The sequence below is a fragment of the Anolis sagrei genome, chromosome Y, assembly GCF_037176765.1.
Source record: "Anolis sagrei isolate rAnoSag1 chromosome Y, rAnoSag1.mat, whole genome shotgun sequence".
Classification (NCBI taxonomy): domain Eukaryota; kingdom Metazoa; phylum Chordata; class Lepidosauria; order Squamata; family Dactyloidae; genus Anolis; species Anolis sagrei.
In genome coordinates, this window is record NC_090035.1 from 4,498,449 (window position 1) to 4,514,746 (window position 16,298).

Consider the following 16,298-nt stretch of genomic DNA (forward strand, 5'->3'; position numbering starts at 1 on the left):
CATAACTCAGTATGGGTGAGGTTTGTGGGCACACACACACACACACAGAATCCCTGGGAGTTCCCAGCAGCCCAGCGGAGGCAGTGAGGCAAGAAGGAAAGGAACTCTCTCTCTCTCTCTCTCTAAGCAGTTGGGTTTTTTCCCCTCGTGCAGGGGCAAGGGAGAGTGTTCTTTTAACACAGGCTCTATATAGGCATTTAGCCTTGTGGGGGGGTAAGTTCTTTCCAGTTAATTATTGTTTTTTTTTTTTTTGAGTGGAGAACATAAATTGGGTTGTTAGGTGTATCATGTCCAAATTTGGTGTCAATTCCCCCAGTGGTTTTTGAGTTCTGATGATAGTCTGATTTGGCCATGGTAGTCCACGCTTTGGTTACATCCCGGATTGATTACTGCAACGCGCTCTACGTGGGGTTGCCCTTGAAGACTGCCCGGAAGCTTCAGATGGTCCAGCGCTCGGCAGCCAGGTTGCTAACGGGAGCGGCACTCAGGGAGCACACCACTCCTCTGTTGAGCCAGCTCCACTGGCTGCCAATCCGCTACCGGGCACAATTCAAGGTGCTGGCTTTAGCCTATAAAGCCCTAAACGGTTCTGGCCCTGCTTACCTCTCCGAACGCATCTCCACCTATGAACCGACCAGAACATTAAGATCGTCTGGGGAGGCCCTGCTCTCGGTCCCGCCTGCGTCACAGGCGCGTCTGGCGGGGACGAGAGACAGGGCCTTCTCAGTGGTGGCCCCTCGGCTATGGAATGCCTTGCCGGCAGACATCAGACAGGCACCTTCGTTGCTGACGTTTCGGAGAATGGTTAAGACCTGGCTTTATGAACAAGCGTTTGGCTAAGCAATGCAACCAATCAAGGAAGATGGTAAATGGAACATAGGAACGGCACAAGGACTATGAGAACGGATCTGATTTCAACTGAGGCGTTATATATGTTGTTTGTTGATTTGTCTTGTCTGATTGTTAACTGTTGTGGATCGACGTGTTGATCCTGTTGTTGTATTGTTATGTTTTAATTGCACTGTAAACCGCATTGAGTCGCCTGTTAAGGGCTGAAAAATGCGGTATAAAAATGAAGCAAATAATAAATAAATAATAAATAAATAGCACAAACGAACATTACATTTTTATTTATATAGACTAGCTGTACCCGCCACGTGTTGCTGTGGCCAGCCTTCCCTTATTGCAGCGCAAACTTTGGAAACATACTTCAACGTGGAGTCACAGGGAAAAAAGAATAAATATTTATGAGCTGCCACACACCTTCACCCGGTCGATAAGTGTCTCCTTCTTCCTTCAGATAGGATTAACCACAGGGACGAGGGGCTTATCACCATTTCGGACTCTTCGGATGAAGACTTGCCTGTGATGCTGGACGTTCCCGTTCACCGACAGTGGGAGGATGAGGAGGATGATGATGTCGTCATCTTGATGGAGGTAAATCTGTCCCCGTCCCCCCCCCCCCCCCCCATCTCATCAGTATGCAAAATCAAACCTTTTATATGTTTCCATTGGTCAACAATAAACTGATGGATTGCTGTGAGTTTTCTGGCCATGTTCCAGAAGCATTCTCCCCTGATGTTTCGCCCACATCTATGGCAGGCATGCTCAGAGGTTGTGAGGTCTGTTAGAAATTAGGAAAATTGGGTTTATATATCTGTGGAATAATGTCCAGGGTGGGGCAAAGGCCTCTTGTCTGTTTGAGGCAAGTGTGAATGTTGCAGTTGATCACCTTGATTAGTTAAATGTGTGTGACACACATTTGTGCAACACACATTCTGGACACTGTATTCCAAGCTAATCTACCCCAAAGGGCTGTTAAGAGAGCATTAAACATTGAAATTAACTGGAATTAATTGAAGTTAATTAATATTGCAATTGATCACCTTGATTAGCACTGAATAGCCTTGCAGCTTCAAAGCTTGGCTGCTTCCTGCCCGGGGGGAATCCTTTGTTGGGAGGTGTTAGCTGGCTCTGACTGTTTCTTGTCTGGAATTCCCCTGTTTTTTGAGTGTACTTGTTTATTTACTGTCTTGATTTTAGAGTATTTTTAAATACTGGTAGCCAGATTTTATTCATTTTCATGGTATCCTCCTTTCCGTTTGTGTTTCTGGTTTTTCTTTATTGTAATGGTTGTTTGGGCTTGACCTCATGTAAGCCGTTATGAGTCCCCATCGGGGAGATGGTGGCGGGGTATAAATAAAGATTATTATTATTATTATTATTATTATTATTATTATGTTGAAATTGTCCACATGCATGTGGATTTCAGTGGCTTCCAGACAAGAAACAATCAGGGCCAGCTAATTTCCTCCCAAAAAAGGATTCCCCCGGGCAGGAAGCAGCCAGGCTTTGAAGCTGCAAGGCTATTCATTGCTAATCAAGGTGATCCATTGCAATATTAATTAACTTCAATTAATTCCAGTTAATTTCAATGTTTAATGCCCTCTTAACAGCCCTTTAAGAGAGGGCTGCGCCTCTCTTGAAGAGAGGGAGCCCCCGGTGGCGCAGTGGGTTAAAGCACTGAGCTGCTGAGCTTGTTGATCGAAATGTCACAGGTTCGATTCCGGGGAGCGGTGTGAGCTACCGCTGTCAGCCCTAGTTTCTGCCAACCTAGCAGTTCGAAAACATGCAAATGTGAGTAGATCAATAGGTACCGCTCCGGCAGGAAGGTAACGGTGCTCCATGCAGTCATGCCGGCCACATGACCTTGGAGGTGTCTACGGACAACGCTGGCTCTTCGGCTTAGAAATGAAGATGAGCACCACACCCCAGAGTCAGACATGGCTGGACTTAATGTCAGGGGACTACCTTTACCTTAACAGCCCTTTGGGGTAGATTAGCTTGGAATACAGTGTCCAGAATGTGTGTTGCACAAATGTGTGTCACACACATTTAACTCTCCCTAACTGAGATGAGGACTTGAACTCAGGCCATCCTTGGACCATGGTGAGTGTTGCACTCCAAGGCTGGGAACCCCCTCTGTATTTATTTATTTACTTACTTTATTTATATACCGCTTTTCTCAGCCCTCAGGCGACTCAAAGTGGTGAACAACATCAATACAAAACATCACAAGACAAGTATTTGGCAATTAAAAACAATTGTAACATAAATCATTAAACATCAGTATAACAATCATTATAATTAACACAAACTCTGTACTTAACACAAACTCCAGTCCAAGGTAAAAGAGCAAAGCAATTTATTGGAGAATATATATAAAAAGCCATTTAGCAAAATAGTATAAAAAACCAAAGTCCAAATATCAGGAATAATCTACAGAAATCAAAATACATTAGTAGCATCAAAAACCAGAAATACAAAAGCAGAATAAATCCAAAATTTATTTTGGTTGAAACTATTTTTAAAAAGCTTGGCCAACCGTGAAGGTTGACGGGAAGGATGATTGATTACACTGTTCAACGGAGAAAATGTTTCGGGCCTGAAAATAGTTGTTCTTTTATGATTTTGGGGTGCTGAAAACGAAAATGACATTTAAAAATGTATATTGGCTCTAGTTTTTATGATATAAGCAATCACGTGATCACGTATGGTTGAAAAAATGTATGTTGCGACTTACTTAGGCGATCCCTCGCTTTCCGAGGATGATTGTCTTCCAGTATTCTTGTGGGTCCGTATGTGGCTGTGGAGCCCTATTCTTGCTCTGCATCTTCTCCCGCAGTGAGGCCATTGGTTTCCAGGTGGAAGGCGGTCCCGGTCAGGGTTGGCTTGACGTGCCTTTCTCTTGGCACGCTTCTCCCTTTCGCCCTCCACTCGTGCCTTCTCAAATTCTGCAGCACTGCTGGTCACAGCTGACCTCCAGCTGGAGCGCTCAAGGGCCAGGGCTTCCCAGTTCTCAGTGTCTATGCCTATGAGTTTTTAAGGTTGGCTTTGAGCCCATCTTTAAATCTCTTTTCTTGCCCTCCAACATTCCATTTTCCGTTCTTGAGTTCGGAGTAGAGCAGCTGTTTTGGGAGACGGTGGTCGGGCATCCGGACAACATGGCCGGTCCAGCGAAGTTGGTGGCGGAGGACCATCGCTTCAATGCTGGTGGTCTTTGCTTCTTCCAGCACGCTGACATTTGTCCGCTTGTCTTCCCAAGAGATTTGCAGGATTTTCCGGAGGCAGCGCTGATGGAATCGTTCCAGGAGTTGCATGTGACGTCTGTAGACAGTCCACGTTTTGCAGGTGTAGAGCAGGGTTGGGAGGACAATGGCTTTATAGACAAGCACCTGGGTATCCCTACGGATGTCCCGGTCCTCAAACACTCTCTGCTTCATTCGGAAAAATGCTTACACTATGGAAGATTCTAGAATACTCTAGAAAGTTTGATGACGCAGTATTAGTGCCGTGTGCAAAAGCCAGAAAGCCCTCTATAAGGCCAGACTTTTGAATAGTGAGGGCCAGTCAGTTGAAGACTGAGACAGTATCGTTAAGCATCGTTTTACATTGTTCTTTTGACTGTAGTGATGCCTCACACGTGTGTAAATAAAGCACTAGGGAAAAAAGAGATCAAGGCCAATGGACTCCGTCAATGCTGTCAGACTCCTGCTGGAGCATTGCAAGAGGGAATCCTTTCCTTGAATACAAAGGAAAAGTCAAGAGAAGCAAACAGGATAGAAACTAAAGTCACGATTCAAGCGACATTTAAACTTTCAGACTCTTCAACGGCATTAGGCCTACTCATATACTTTCTTGCTGCACAAACATAAACAATAGACTAATTAAATAAATATTTCTCATGTATAAACTATTGGCAATATAATTTGACTAAAATTTAGTAAATATTCACGGTTTATATACATGCAGTAAGGTTAGGCGCATTATCATAATTATTAAAGAATTACCTATTGTGGAGAAAATTGAAATAGCTGTTGCATAAAAACCAGAGCCAATTAACACATTTAATTATTGTATTTGAATTCAGCATGTTAAATTTATTAAGGAACGGCACATTTCGTTTCCGCAACTGAGAAAAACTGAAAATTTGTAGAACAGTGTAATCAATACAAGCGGTTAAAATAAAATAAAATAAAATAAATAAAACAAAAAAACAAAAAAATATACAATAAGCAATAAACAATAACAATAATAATATACAGTGTTTAAAAACCTATGGCTGGGCCAAATGTAATGTAGAAGGATCCTCCACCATGATTTGAGGTAGAGAGTTCCACTGCTGAACAGCTCTCACAGCCAGGAAGTTCTTTCTCATGTTCAAGTGGAAATTAGGAAAACTCACCACAACTTAAATCACACAATCATTAAATCATAAACAAAGGAACTGAAATCCCCCTGCTCTCTTCTCTTTCCGCACCAAACCTGGTCAGAGGTTCAAAGGATGACTTGATGGGGAAATCAATGAGAACGATTCCCCTTGGGAACAATAACACAGAGAAAGAGAAGAAGGAAAAGAGAGACTTTGAAAAGTTGAGCCCAAAAAGTTGAGATGCCGGAGATGGGAAAGGATGGGGAAAGCCTCTCCCTGTGTTTGTGTCTTGTCTGTCCTTGTTAATTGTGTAACGGCATTGAAGGTTTGCCTTATAGCTCCTAGTGACGCAACCCTTTAATACAGTTCCTCATGTTGTGTTGACCCCCAACCATAACATTATTTACATTGCTACTTCCTAACTGTAATTTTGGTCCTGTTATGAATCGTAATGTAAATATCTGATATGCAGGATGGATTTCCATTCACTGGACCAAATTTGAATACTGGTGAAGTTGGGGGAAGTTTATAGCAAAGCAATTTATTGGAGAATCTATATATATAAATTTGTTAGGGGCATCCAACGAGGAAACAAAACTCAAAAACCCCCCAACGAAACTTAACCAAAATTGCCATGCCCATAACACAACCCACAAGGTACAAACATATCTACTCAAAATGAAAAACAACACAACAACACACTCACAAAACGGCAAAACAACAAAACTCAAAAATCCCCCAACGAAACTTAACTAAAATCCCCGTGCCCATAACACAACCCACAAGGTACAAACATATCTACTCAAAATGAAAAACAACACAACAACACACTCACAAAACGGCAAAACAACAAAACTCAAAAATCCCCCAACGAAACTTAACTAAAATCCCCGTGCCCATAACACAACCCACAAGGTACAAACATACCTACTCAAAATGAAAAACAACACAACAACACACTCACAAAACGGCAAAAGAACAAAACTCAAAAAAACCCCAACAAAACTTAACCAAAATTCCCATGCTCATAACACAACCCACAAGGTACAAACATATCTACTCAAAATGAAAAACAACACAACAACACACTCACAAAAGGGCAAAACAACTGAGCATGCACATTGGTGCCCAGCCGCAAGTTCCCTGGCGCGCGCACATGGCCTTCCGGCCAACGTTCCCTCTGCGGAAACCATGCCCACTCCAAGCCCCGCCGCGCCGCTTCCCACACACACACACACCTTGCCGCACACACACACACAACCCCACACTCCATCACTCCCCCTCGCCGCCGCACACACACACGCAACCCTACTCCCCCCGCCACCGCACACACACACACGCAACCCCACACTCCATCACTCCCCCCGCTGCCGCACGCACACACACAACCCCACTCCCCCCGCCGCCACACACACACACGCAACCCCACGCTCCATCACTCCCCCCGCCGCCGCACACACACACGCAACCCACGCTCATAGGCCACAGCAACGTGTGGCAGGGCACAGCTAGTATATATATAAAAAGCAATTTAGCAAAATAATATAAAAAACCAATGTCCAAATATCAGGAATAATCCAAAGAAATCAAAGTACACGAGTAGCATCAAAAACCAGAAATACAAAAGCAGAATAAATCCAGAATTTATTTTGGTTGAAACTATTTTTTAAAAGCTTGGCGAATCGTGAGGGTTAACGGGATGATTGATTATCACTGGGATGATCTCAGGTTCCTTGTCCTGTGTTCATCTCATTGTTCTCTATGTCTTTTTTGCTTTTGAAAGACGGCTTCCAAGAAGCTGCTGCGCCCCAACGTGATCCGTCCGGCCGCTCCCTGGCAGAGTGCAAACAAGTCAGGGGAAGGCGGATCTCAAAGTGACATGACGGCGGGGTCGAACGAGAAGCAAAAGGCGAGGAGCCCTCCTTCTCCGAGGCGACACGGAACCCGCCGGAACTGCGTGACGTTGGGCAGGCAGGAAAGCCAGGACGAGGTCTTGGAGCTGCTGGAGCCCCCGGAGCCTGCGGGGCCAAGAGGAGCAGAGCCCGGTCCCAGCGTGGCTCGGACACACGGCGACAATAAGGAGATCATTAACGTGGAAGAAGTGGTCTTGATCGCGGATCAGGAGGGGCCGGACCGGGAAGAGCCGCAGCCGAGGCTGGTGCCAAACCTCGTGGGCGCCGTCCGGTGCATCGAGGAGAACATGAGACTCGATCATCCTTACTTCCAGCCGGCCGAGAAGGAGGCGCACGCCGTAGTCAACCTCCTTTCTCCTCGGCACGTGCCGTTGGAACTTGAGCTGGGAGGGCCGTTGCCGAGGGTCTACCAAGAGGAGATCCCCGGGCCCGCCTTTCCCAGGCCGGAACCGCAGCAAGACGGGATCCCGGGCCGCACGTCTCCTCAGCTGGCTCACCCGCCCGAGGAAAAGGAAGGGCAGCCGGCAGCAATAAACGAGCAGGCCGGCCCGGCTTTTCCGGTCCAGGGGTCGCTGGATTCTGGCGCCAGCGAGATCCCAAAGCAAAGCGCTTCTGTTCAGCTGGACAAAGACCTCAAGGCTCTTCTCGTCAGAGAAACAGTAAGTGGGTTGCTTGGCTGGGATTGTTGAAATGGGCAGTGAGGTGGTTTTACTTGTTAATTATGAAAAGTCTTACAGATTGCATTCTAATAATAATAATAATCATAATAATAATCTTTATTTCTACCCCACCACCATCTCCCCAATGAGGACACGGAGCTGCTTACATGGGGCCAAGCCCGGACAACATAGTGCAGCAGTATTTATTTGTCGTGTCAGGGCAACCAGGCAATTATATTACATTTCTAACAGAACAAAGCAAACAAACAGACAAAATACAAAATTTGTGAGTTTGGTAGTTGGTTAAATGTCCTTTGTCCAGTATCTGGCCACTTGGAGTGCTTCTGGGAGGAAAAAGAGAGAGATCTTTGTAGGGTGTGCAAAGGAAAGTGCAGTTGAAGCTCAGTAATGGATGGACATCAATGTGCTAGTGGTCTCCATGGAACGTCATCACGCACTGCATTTTATTGGGACAGACCCAGATTGGATGTGGAAGGGCATGTCTTTAATTTCTCTAATATTTATTTATCGTGTCAGGGGCAACCAGACCATTCTATTACATTTCTAACAGAACAAAACAAACAAACAGATTAAAAAAACTCAAAGTTTGCAAACTTGGTAGTTGATTAAATGTCCTTTGACCAGTATCTGCCCCTTGGAGTGCCTCTGGTGTTGCTGCAAGAAGGTCCTCCCTTGTGCATGTGGCAGGGCTCAGGGTGCATTGCAGCAGGTGGTCAGTGGTTTGCTCCTCTCCACACTCGCATGTCGAGGATTCCACTTTGTGGCCCCATTTCTGAAGGTTGGCTCTGCATCTCGTGGTGCCAGAGCGCAGTCTGTTCAGCGCCTTCCAAGTCGCCCAGTCTTCTGTGTGCCCATTGGGGAGTCTCTCATTTGGTATCAGCCATTGGTTGAGGTTCTGGGTTTGAGCCTGCCACTTTTGGACTCTCGCTTGCTGAGGTGTTCCAGCGAGTGTCTCTGTAGATCTTAGAAAACTATGTCTTGATTTAAGTCATTGACGTGCTGGCTGATACCCAAACAGGGGATGAGCTGGAGATGTCTCTGCCTTGGTCCTTTCACTATTGGCTGCTAATTCCCAGCAGATGTCAGGTGGTGCAATATCTGCTAAACAGTGTAATTTCTCCAGTGGTGTAGGGCGCAGACACCCAGTAATAATGCGGCATGTCTCATTAAGAGCCACATCCACTGTTTTAGCGTGGTGAGATGTGTTCCACACTGGGCATGCGTACTCAGCAACAGAGTAGCATAGCACAAGGGCAGATGTCTCCACTGTGTCTGGTTGTGATCCCCAGGTTGTGCCAGTCAGCTTCCGTATGATATTGTTTCTAGCACCCACTTTTTGCTTGAAATTCAGGCAGTGCTTCTTGTAGGTCAGAGCACGGTCCAGAGTGACTCTTCCCAGGTATTTGGGTGCGCTGCAATGCTCCAGTGGGATTCCTTCCCAGGTAATAATCCTCAGAGCCCGAGATGCTTCTCTGTCCTTAAGGTGAAAGGCACATGTCTGTGTTTTAGATCGATTAGGTATCAGCTGGTTTTCCCTGTAGTAGGCAGTAAGAGCACCTAGAGCTTCGGAGAGCTTCTTCCGCAGTGAGGGCATTGGTTTCCAGGTGGAAGGCGGTCTCGGTCGGGATTGGCTTGACGCGCCTTCCTCGCTTCTTCCTTTCGCCCTCCATTCATGCCTCTTCAAATTCTGCAGCACTGCTGGTCACACCTGACCTCCAGCTGGAGCGGTCAAGGGCCAGGGCTTCCCAGTTCTTTCTTGGTGTCTATGCCAGAATTTTTAAGGTTGGCTTTGAGCCCATCTTTAAATCTCTTTTCCTGTCCACCAACGTTCCGTTTTCCCTTCTTGAGTTCGGAGTAGAGCAACTGCTTTGGGAGACGGTGTCGGGCATCCGGACAACGTGGTCGGTCCAGTGGAGTTGATGGCAGAGGACCATTGCTTCAATGCTGGTGGTCTTTGCTTCTTCCAGCACGCTGACGTTTGTCCGCCTGTCTTCCCAGGAGATTTGCAGGATTTTTCGGAGGCAGCGCTGATGGAATCGTTCCAGGAGTTGCATGTGATGTCTGTAGACAGTCCACGTCTCGCAGGCGTATAGTAGGGTTGGGAAGACAATAGCGCTATAAACAAGCACCTTGGTCTCCGTACGGATGTCCCGGTCCTCAAACACTCTCTGATTCATTCGGAAAAATGCTGCGCTTGCAGAGCTCAGGCAGTGTTGTATTTCAGTGTCGATGTTGACTTTGGTGGAGAGGTGGCTGCTAAGGTAGCGGAAATGGTCAACATTTTCTAATGTTACACCATTAAGCTGTATCACTGGCATTGGAGAGGGGTTGGTTGGTGTCTGCTGGAACAGCACCTTGGTTTTTTCAATGTTCAATGACAGGCCGAGCTTCTCGTATGCTTCTGCAAAGGTGTTTAGAGTGGCTTGTATATACACACACATACACATATACACACATGCACAACACATATACACAGACAGGGCCACAGCAACGTGTGGCAGGGGATGTCTAGTGTAATCATAATAACAAATAACCTTGACTTGAGTATAAGCCTGGGGGAGGGGGACTTCTTCAGCCTAAAAAAGGGCTGAAAAACTAGGCTTATACTAGAGTATATACAGTATTTATTTGCAATATTTTTATATTTGCAATATTTATGTACTGCCCTTCTCAACCCCGAAGGGGACTCAGGGCGGTTCACAGTGATTCAGGGCAATTCATAGAATAGCATTTGTCTTTCTTCCCTGCCTAGGAAGCAAGGTTTCCAGATGCAACAAAAGAGTACATTGAGGAACTCATACAGAACAAAAACTGCTGCGACTTAAACATGTAAGTATGGGAAGCTTTGTGGTACAATCACAAAGTAGTGTTAATGAGGCTTAAAAATGGGTGAATGAACAAAGAGAGGATTCGGCCCCCTTCGCTCTCCTCTAGCAGAGATAGAGGCAACGTTCAGAAATTTGAGGTTTGATGCATATTGTATTTATTCAATTCTAAGACTCACTTTTTTCCTATCTCTGCACATGGGGTGCATCTGAGAATCGGAGATGTATTTTATGTATTTTTGTTGTTGGTGATGGTGTTGAAATTAGGATGCGACTTATGATTGATGACATCCTACCCTTGAAAAAATGCGATAATCCCCACCCTCACCTCACCCACCCGCGTAACATAGATAGCAACGACCCATCACTTGGACACATATAGAATAGTGTCTGTGGGCCATTTATTTAGCCTCACAATAGAACACAGATTGCAAAACACACACACATATATAGTTTTGTTTTTGTTTTGTCGTGTCAGGAGTTACTTGAGAAACTGCAAGTCGCTTCTGGTGTGAGAGAATTGGCCGTTGCCCAGGGGACGACGGATGATTTGATGTTTATAGTAAAAATATATAATAAAAAAGTAGGAATAATGAAACAAGGTGTAGAATCCAAAAGCTCAGCATTCAGTTGTCTCTTATAGATCCAAAAGCAACACAGTCCAAAAATAGTCCCAAAATTCAAAGGCAGCTTAAGTCCATAAGCAAAACTTGAACAAGAATACAAAACAAGAACATGAAGGACTTCCAGAATACTGAAATCCAAAACCAAGACTTGAAACAAGAACTAGAGAACCCAGGCCTAGCAATACTTGAAAGCCATGTTGCCTGAACTGAAAGCAGAGCTCCTAATAAACAGACATAAAAGCGTTATGTCTGCCCTGGAATTTCTGCTTCCCATGAAGGTTTTTACTGTGCTTTTTAATTGTGGAATATTTTGGATTTTGGGAAAAGGCAGACACCCCCCCCCCCCCCCAAAATGTAACACAATATATTCGTACATGCCAGTGGTTCCCAACCTGTGGTCTGTGGACCATCAGTGGTCCACAAAAACTAAAAGATGGTCCGCAGCCTCATTGTTAGTACACCATTGCAACAAGAGCGACTGGTCTCACACAACCCTCTTATATTGCCAAGGCTTATTAAATATGGTTTTCTTTGGGCGAGCAGATGGGAACTACAGGATGGCATATGTTCTGTATCAGAAACTGGAGCTGATGTGGTCTATCCAAGGCAATTTTCTGAATCAGCACCCCAAATAACCAAACCGAATCTAAAGCTGACCAAACCCCTTTTAGTACTAATGTTGATGTGTGGTCCTTGGTCAGAGTGCTCCCTGGTCAAAGTAGTCCCTGGTTGAGTGGTTCCTAGTCAAAGTGGTCCCTGGTCAAAGTGGTCTCTGGTTAAGTGGGCCTTAGTCAAAGTGGTCCCTAGTCAAAGTGATCCCTGGTTAAGTTCTCCCTGGTCAAAGTGATCCCTGGTCAAGTGGTCCGTGGTCAAAATGATCCCTGGTCAAGTGGTCTCCGGTTAAGTGCACCCTGGTCAAAGTAGTCCCTGGTTAAGTGGTCCCTTGCAAAAGTGGTCCCTTGTTAAGTGGTTCCTAGTCAAAGTGATCCCTGGTCAAAGTGATCCTTGATCAAGTGGGCCCTGGTCAAGTGAGCCCTAGTCAAAATGGTCTCTGGTTAAGTGCACCCTGCTCAAAGTGGTCCCTGGCCAAAGTGGTCCCTGGTCAAGTGGTCCCTGGTCAAAGTGGTCTCTGGTCAAGTGGTCCCCAGTCATAGTGGTCTCTGGTCAAGTGGTCCCCAGTCATAGTGGTCCCTGGTCAAAGTGGTCCCTGGTAAAGTGGTTCCTAGTTAAAGTAGTCCCTTGTTAAGTGGCCCCTAGTCAAAGTGGTCTCTAGCCAAGTGGGCCCTAGTCAAAGTTGTCCCTAGTTAAGTGATCCCTGGTCAAGTGGTCCCTGGTCAAGTGGGCCCTAGTCAAAGTGGTCCCTGGTCAGTGGACCCTGGTCAAAGTGCTCCCTGGTTAAGTGTTCCCTGGTCAAGTGGTCTCTGGTTAAGTGCACCCTGGTCAAAGTGGTCCCTGGCCAAAGTGGTCTATGTTCAAGTGGTCTCTGGTCAAAGTAGTCCCTGGTTAAGTGGTCCCTGGCCAAAATGGTCCCTTGTTAAGTGGTCCCTAGTCAAAGTGGTCCCTGGTCAAAGTGGTTCCTGGCCAAAGTGCTCCTTGGTCAAGTGGTCCCTGGTCAAAGTGATCTCTGGTGAAGTGGACCTTGCTCAAAGTGGGCTCTGGTCAAAGTTGTAATAATAATAATAATAATAATAATAATAATAATAATAATAATAATCTTTATTTATACCCCGCCACCATCTCCCCAATGGGGACTCGGAGCGGCTTACATGAGGCCAAGCCCAGACAACAATTACATAAAATAAAACCGAAAACGCAAACAATAAACAACAGCAACGTAACTCTGCCAGCGGTGGCCCTTTCCAAATAACCGTTCCTCTTTGCCTTTGCAGACTTTGTAATTTTCTGTTGGAAAACCCAGATTATCCAAAGAAGGAAGGCAGAGTGATGTTGAATCCAAACAGCAGCCTGCTCTCCAGCCAAGATGAGACAAAGGCGAGTGAGACACGCTAATTTATGCGCCCTCCTTCACATTCAGTAATACTTATCAGTGTTAGTTTTGTTCTGTTTTTAATCCATCTTAAGAGCTTTGTAGTGTGAGAAAGTGAGGGCTTTATAATTGAATTTTGTACTCCTGGCTTGACTGCATCTCCATATTTTGCTGTGTAATTACCGCTTTCCTGTAATGGAAGTTGAAGACCTTAATGAAATTTTTGTGGTTGGTTCGAACTGTTGAGAACCAGTGTTGTCTAATAGTTAGAGCAAGCATGGGCAAACTTGGGCCCTCCAGATGTTTTGGACTTCAACTCCCACAATTCGGCTGTTAGGAATTGTGGGAGTTGAAGTCCAAAACATCTGGAGGGCCCAAGTTTGCCCATGCCTGGGTTAGACAACTCCAAAAACCAGGGTTCGATTCCCCATTTGGTCATAGAAACTCAATTGAATGACTTGGGGAAGGTCACATTCTCTCAGCCCCACAAAAACCCTGTGATGGGTTCACCTTTGGGTCGCCATAAGTTGGAATCAACTTGAAGGCACAAAACAATAGCAAAAATTGTCTGAGAATCGGCTGACTTTCTCCTCTCTCTCCCCACCTTGTGCTCACACCCCTTCCCATCCCTTTTAGGTGCCTAAAGTGGACTACTTTGATTTCTCCAAGCTTGATCTGCTTGATCAGCGCTGCTTTATCCAAGCGGCGGACCTCCTCATGGCGGACTTCAAAATGCTGAGCAGTCAGGATATCAAGTGGGCGCTGCACGAACTCAAGGGACACTATGCAATCACACGAAAGGTGGGTTCCTCCCTCTCTGCTCCTTGAATCCAGCTCAGTTCGGTTTGATTCAGTGTTCGGGAAAAGAGAGACCTCTGTACATGCCTCTGAGGGTACTTGCCACACATGCAGGTGAAGCGTCAGGAGAGAATGCTACTGGAACATCTATATAAATAAAAATGTATTGTTCGTTTGTGGGATGAACATAACTCAAAAAACACTGGACGAATGGACACCAAATTCGGACACAAGACACCTCTCAGGCCAACGAGTGACCATCACTCATAAAAACACCGAAAAACACAGGAGAAGAGACTTAAAAAGCCTATCTATCTATCTATCTATCTATCTATACACACACACATTACAACGCATGCGCAAAACCACACATATATACACAAACATATACACTCACACCTATATGCATATACCTATACAAAACACATACACAGAAAGGAGGAAGAAGGGAAGGAGAGAAGGAAGGAAAGAAAGAAGGGTAGAGAAGGAAGGAAGGAGAGAAGGAGGGAGAGAAAGAGGGAAGGAAATCAAGAAGGAAAGAAAGAAGGGTAGAGAAAGAAAGAAGGAGAGAAGGAGGGAGAGAAAGAGGGAAAGGAGGGAAGGAGAGAAGGAAAGAAAGAAAGGTAGAGAAGGAAAGAGAGAAGGAGGGAGAGAAAGGGAAGGAGGGGAGATAAAGAAGGAAAGAAAGGTAGAGAAGGAAGGAAGGAGAGAAGGAAGGAAAGCAAGAAGGGTAGAGAAGGAAGGAGGGAGAGAAAGAGGGAGAGAAGGAGCGAAAGAAGGAGGGAAGGAGATAAAGAAGGAAAGAAAGAAGGGTAGAGAAGGAATGGAGAGAAGGAGGGAGAGAAAGAGGGAAAGAAAGGGGAAGGAGAGAAGGAAAGAAAGAAAGGTAGAGAAGGAAAGGAAAGAGAGAAGGAGGGAGAGAAAGAGGAAAGGAGGGGAGAGAAAGAAGGAAAGAAAGAAGGATAGAGAAGAAAGGAGAGAAAGGGGGAGAAAGAGGGAAAGAAGGAGGGAACGAGAGAAGGAAAGAAAGAAAGGTAGAGAAGGAAAGGAAGTAGAGAAGGAGGGAGAGAAAGATGGAAAGAAGGAAGGAAGTAGAGAATGAAGGGTAGAGAAGGAAGGAAGGAGAGAAGGAGGGAGAGAATGAAATAAGTGAAAGAGGGAAGGAAAGAGAGAAGGAACAAAAGAGAGAAAGAGGGAGGGAGGTAAGGAAGGAAGGAAAGAGACATGGAAGGATGAAACCAAAGAGCAAAGGAAGCGAGAAAAGAAACAGGTAGAGAAGGAAGAAAGAAGAAGGGAAAGAAAAAGAGGGAGGGAAGAAAGGAGAGAAAGAGGGAGGGAAGGGTGGCCACAGCAATGCGTGGCAGGTATAGCTAGTCTATATAAATAAAAATGTAATGTTCGTTTGGGGGATGAACATAACTCAAAAAACACTGGACGAATGGACACCAAATTTGGACACAAGACACCTATCTGGTCAATGAGTGACCATCACCCATAAAAACACCGAAAAACACAACAGAAGGGACTTCAAAAGCCCAAAAAGCAAAAAGACGCTACAGCTCATGCACAAAAACAACTCCCCCTGGCAAACAAAACACACAATAGCATATCCCCACACTCTTCCGGACTACAACTCCCAGCATCCACTAGACCAGGCCCTTTAGGAGAGAAGGATGCTCCAAATGCACAGCTTCCAAGCTGCAAGCTTTCTTCTTGTATAAATATGTGAGAGGAAGCCACAGGGAGGAGGGAGCAAACTTGTTTTCTGCTTCCCTGGAGACTAGGACACACTGGAACAATGGCTTCAAACTACAAGAGAGGAGATTCCATCTGAACACGAGGAAGAACTTCCTGACTGTGAGAGCCATTCAGCAGTGGAACTCTCTGCCCCAGAGTGTGGTGGAGGCTCCTTCTTTGGAAGCTTTTAAACAGGGGCTGGATGGCCATCTGTCAGGGGTGATTTGAATGCAATACTCCTGCTTCTTGGCAGAATGGGGTTGGACTGGATGGCCCAGGAGGTCTCTTCCAACTCTTGGATTCTATGATTCTATGATTTCTTTGAGAGCCTCCCAATCCCTGCATATTTCCAATTTCCTATTCCTGGACTGCAACTCCCAGCAATCCTCCAGATAGATTAAAGATGGATTAGATAGATAGATGGATTAGATAGAGATAGGTAAATGCACTTTACTATGGATCTAGGAATGTCTGCATGCCCCATCCCTCTCTGAAAACTCTATCCTAGTTCATTTTTCAT

The 16,298-nt window shown here is 45.5% G+C and overlaps 1 protein-coding gene across 1 annotated transcript in view; it reads left to right on the forward strand.

Moving 5' to 3' along the window:
• LOC132780003 (E3 ubiquitin-protein ligase RNF216) overlaps window positions 1-16,298 on the forward strand; it is a 146,411-nt gene that overhangs the window by 12,316 nt on the left and 117,797 nt on the right. Inside the window, exons 3-7 of the mRNA XM_067462276.1 lie at window positions 1,301-1,437; window positions 6,996-7,784; window positions 10,558-10,634; window positions 13,146-13,248; window positions 13,880-14,044. Coding sequence (XP_067318377.1) covers window positions 1,301-1,437; window positions 6,996-7,784; window positions 10,558-10,634; window positions 13,146-13,248; window positions 13,880-14,044 — 1,271 coding nt within the window. The remainder of the gene's footprint in view (window positions 1-1,300; window positions 1,438-6,995; window positions 7,785-10,557; window positions 10,635-13,145; window positions 13,249-13,879; window positions 14,045-16,298) is intronic.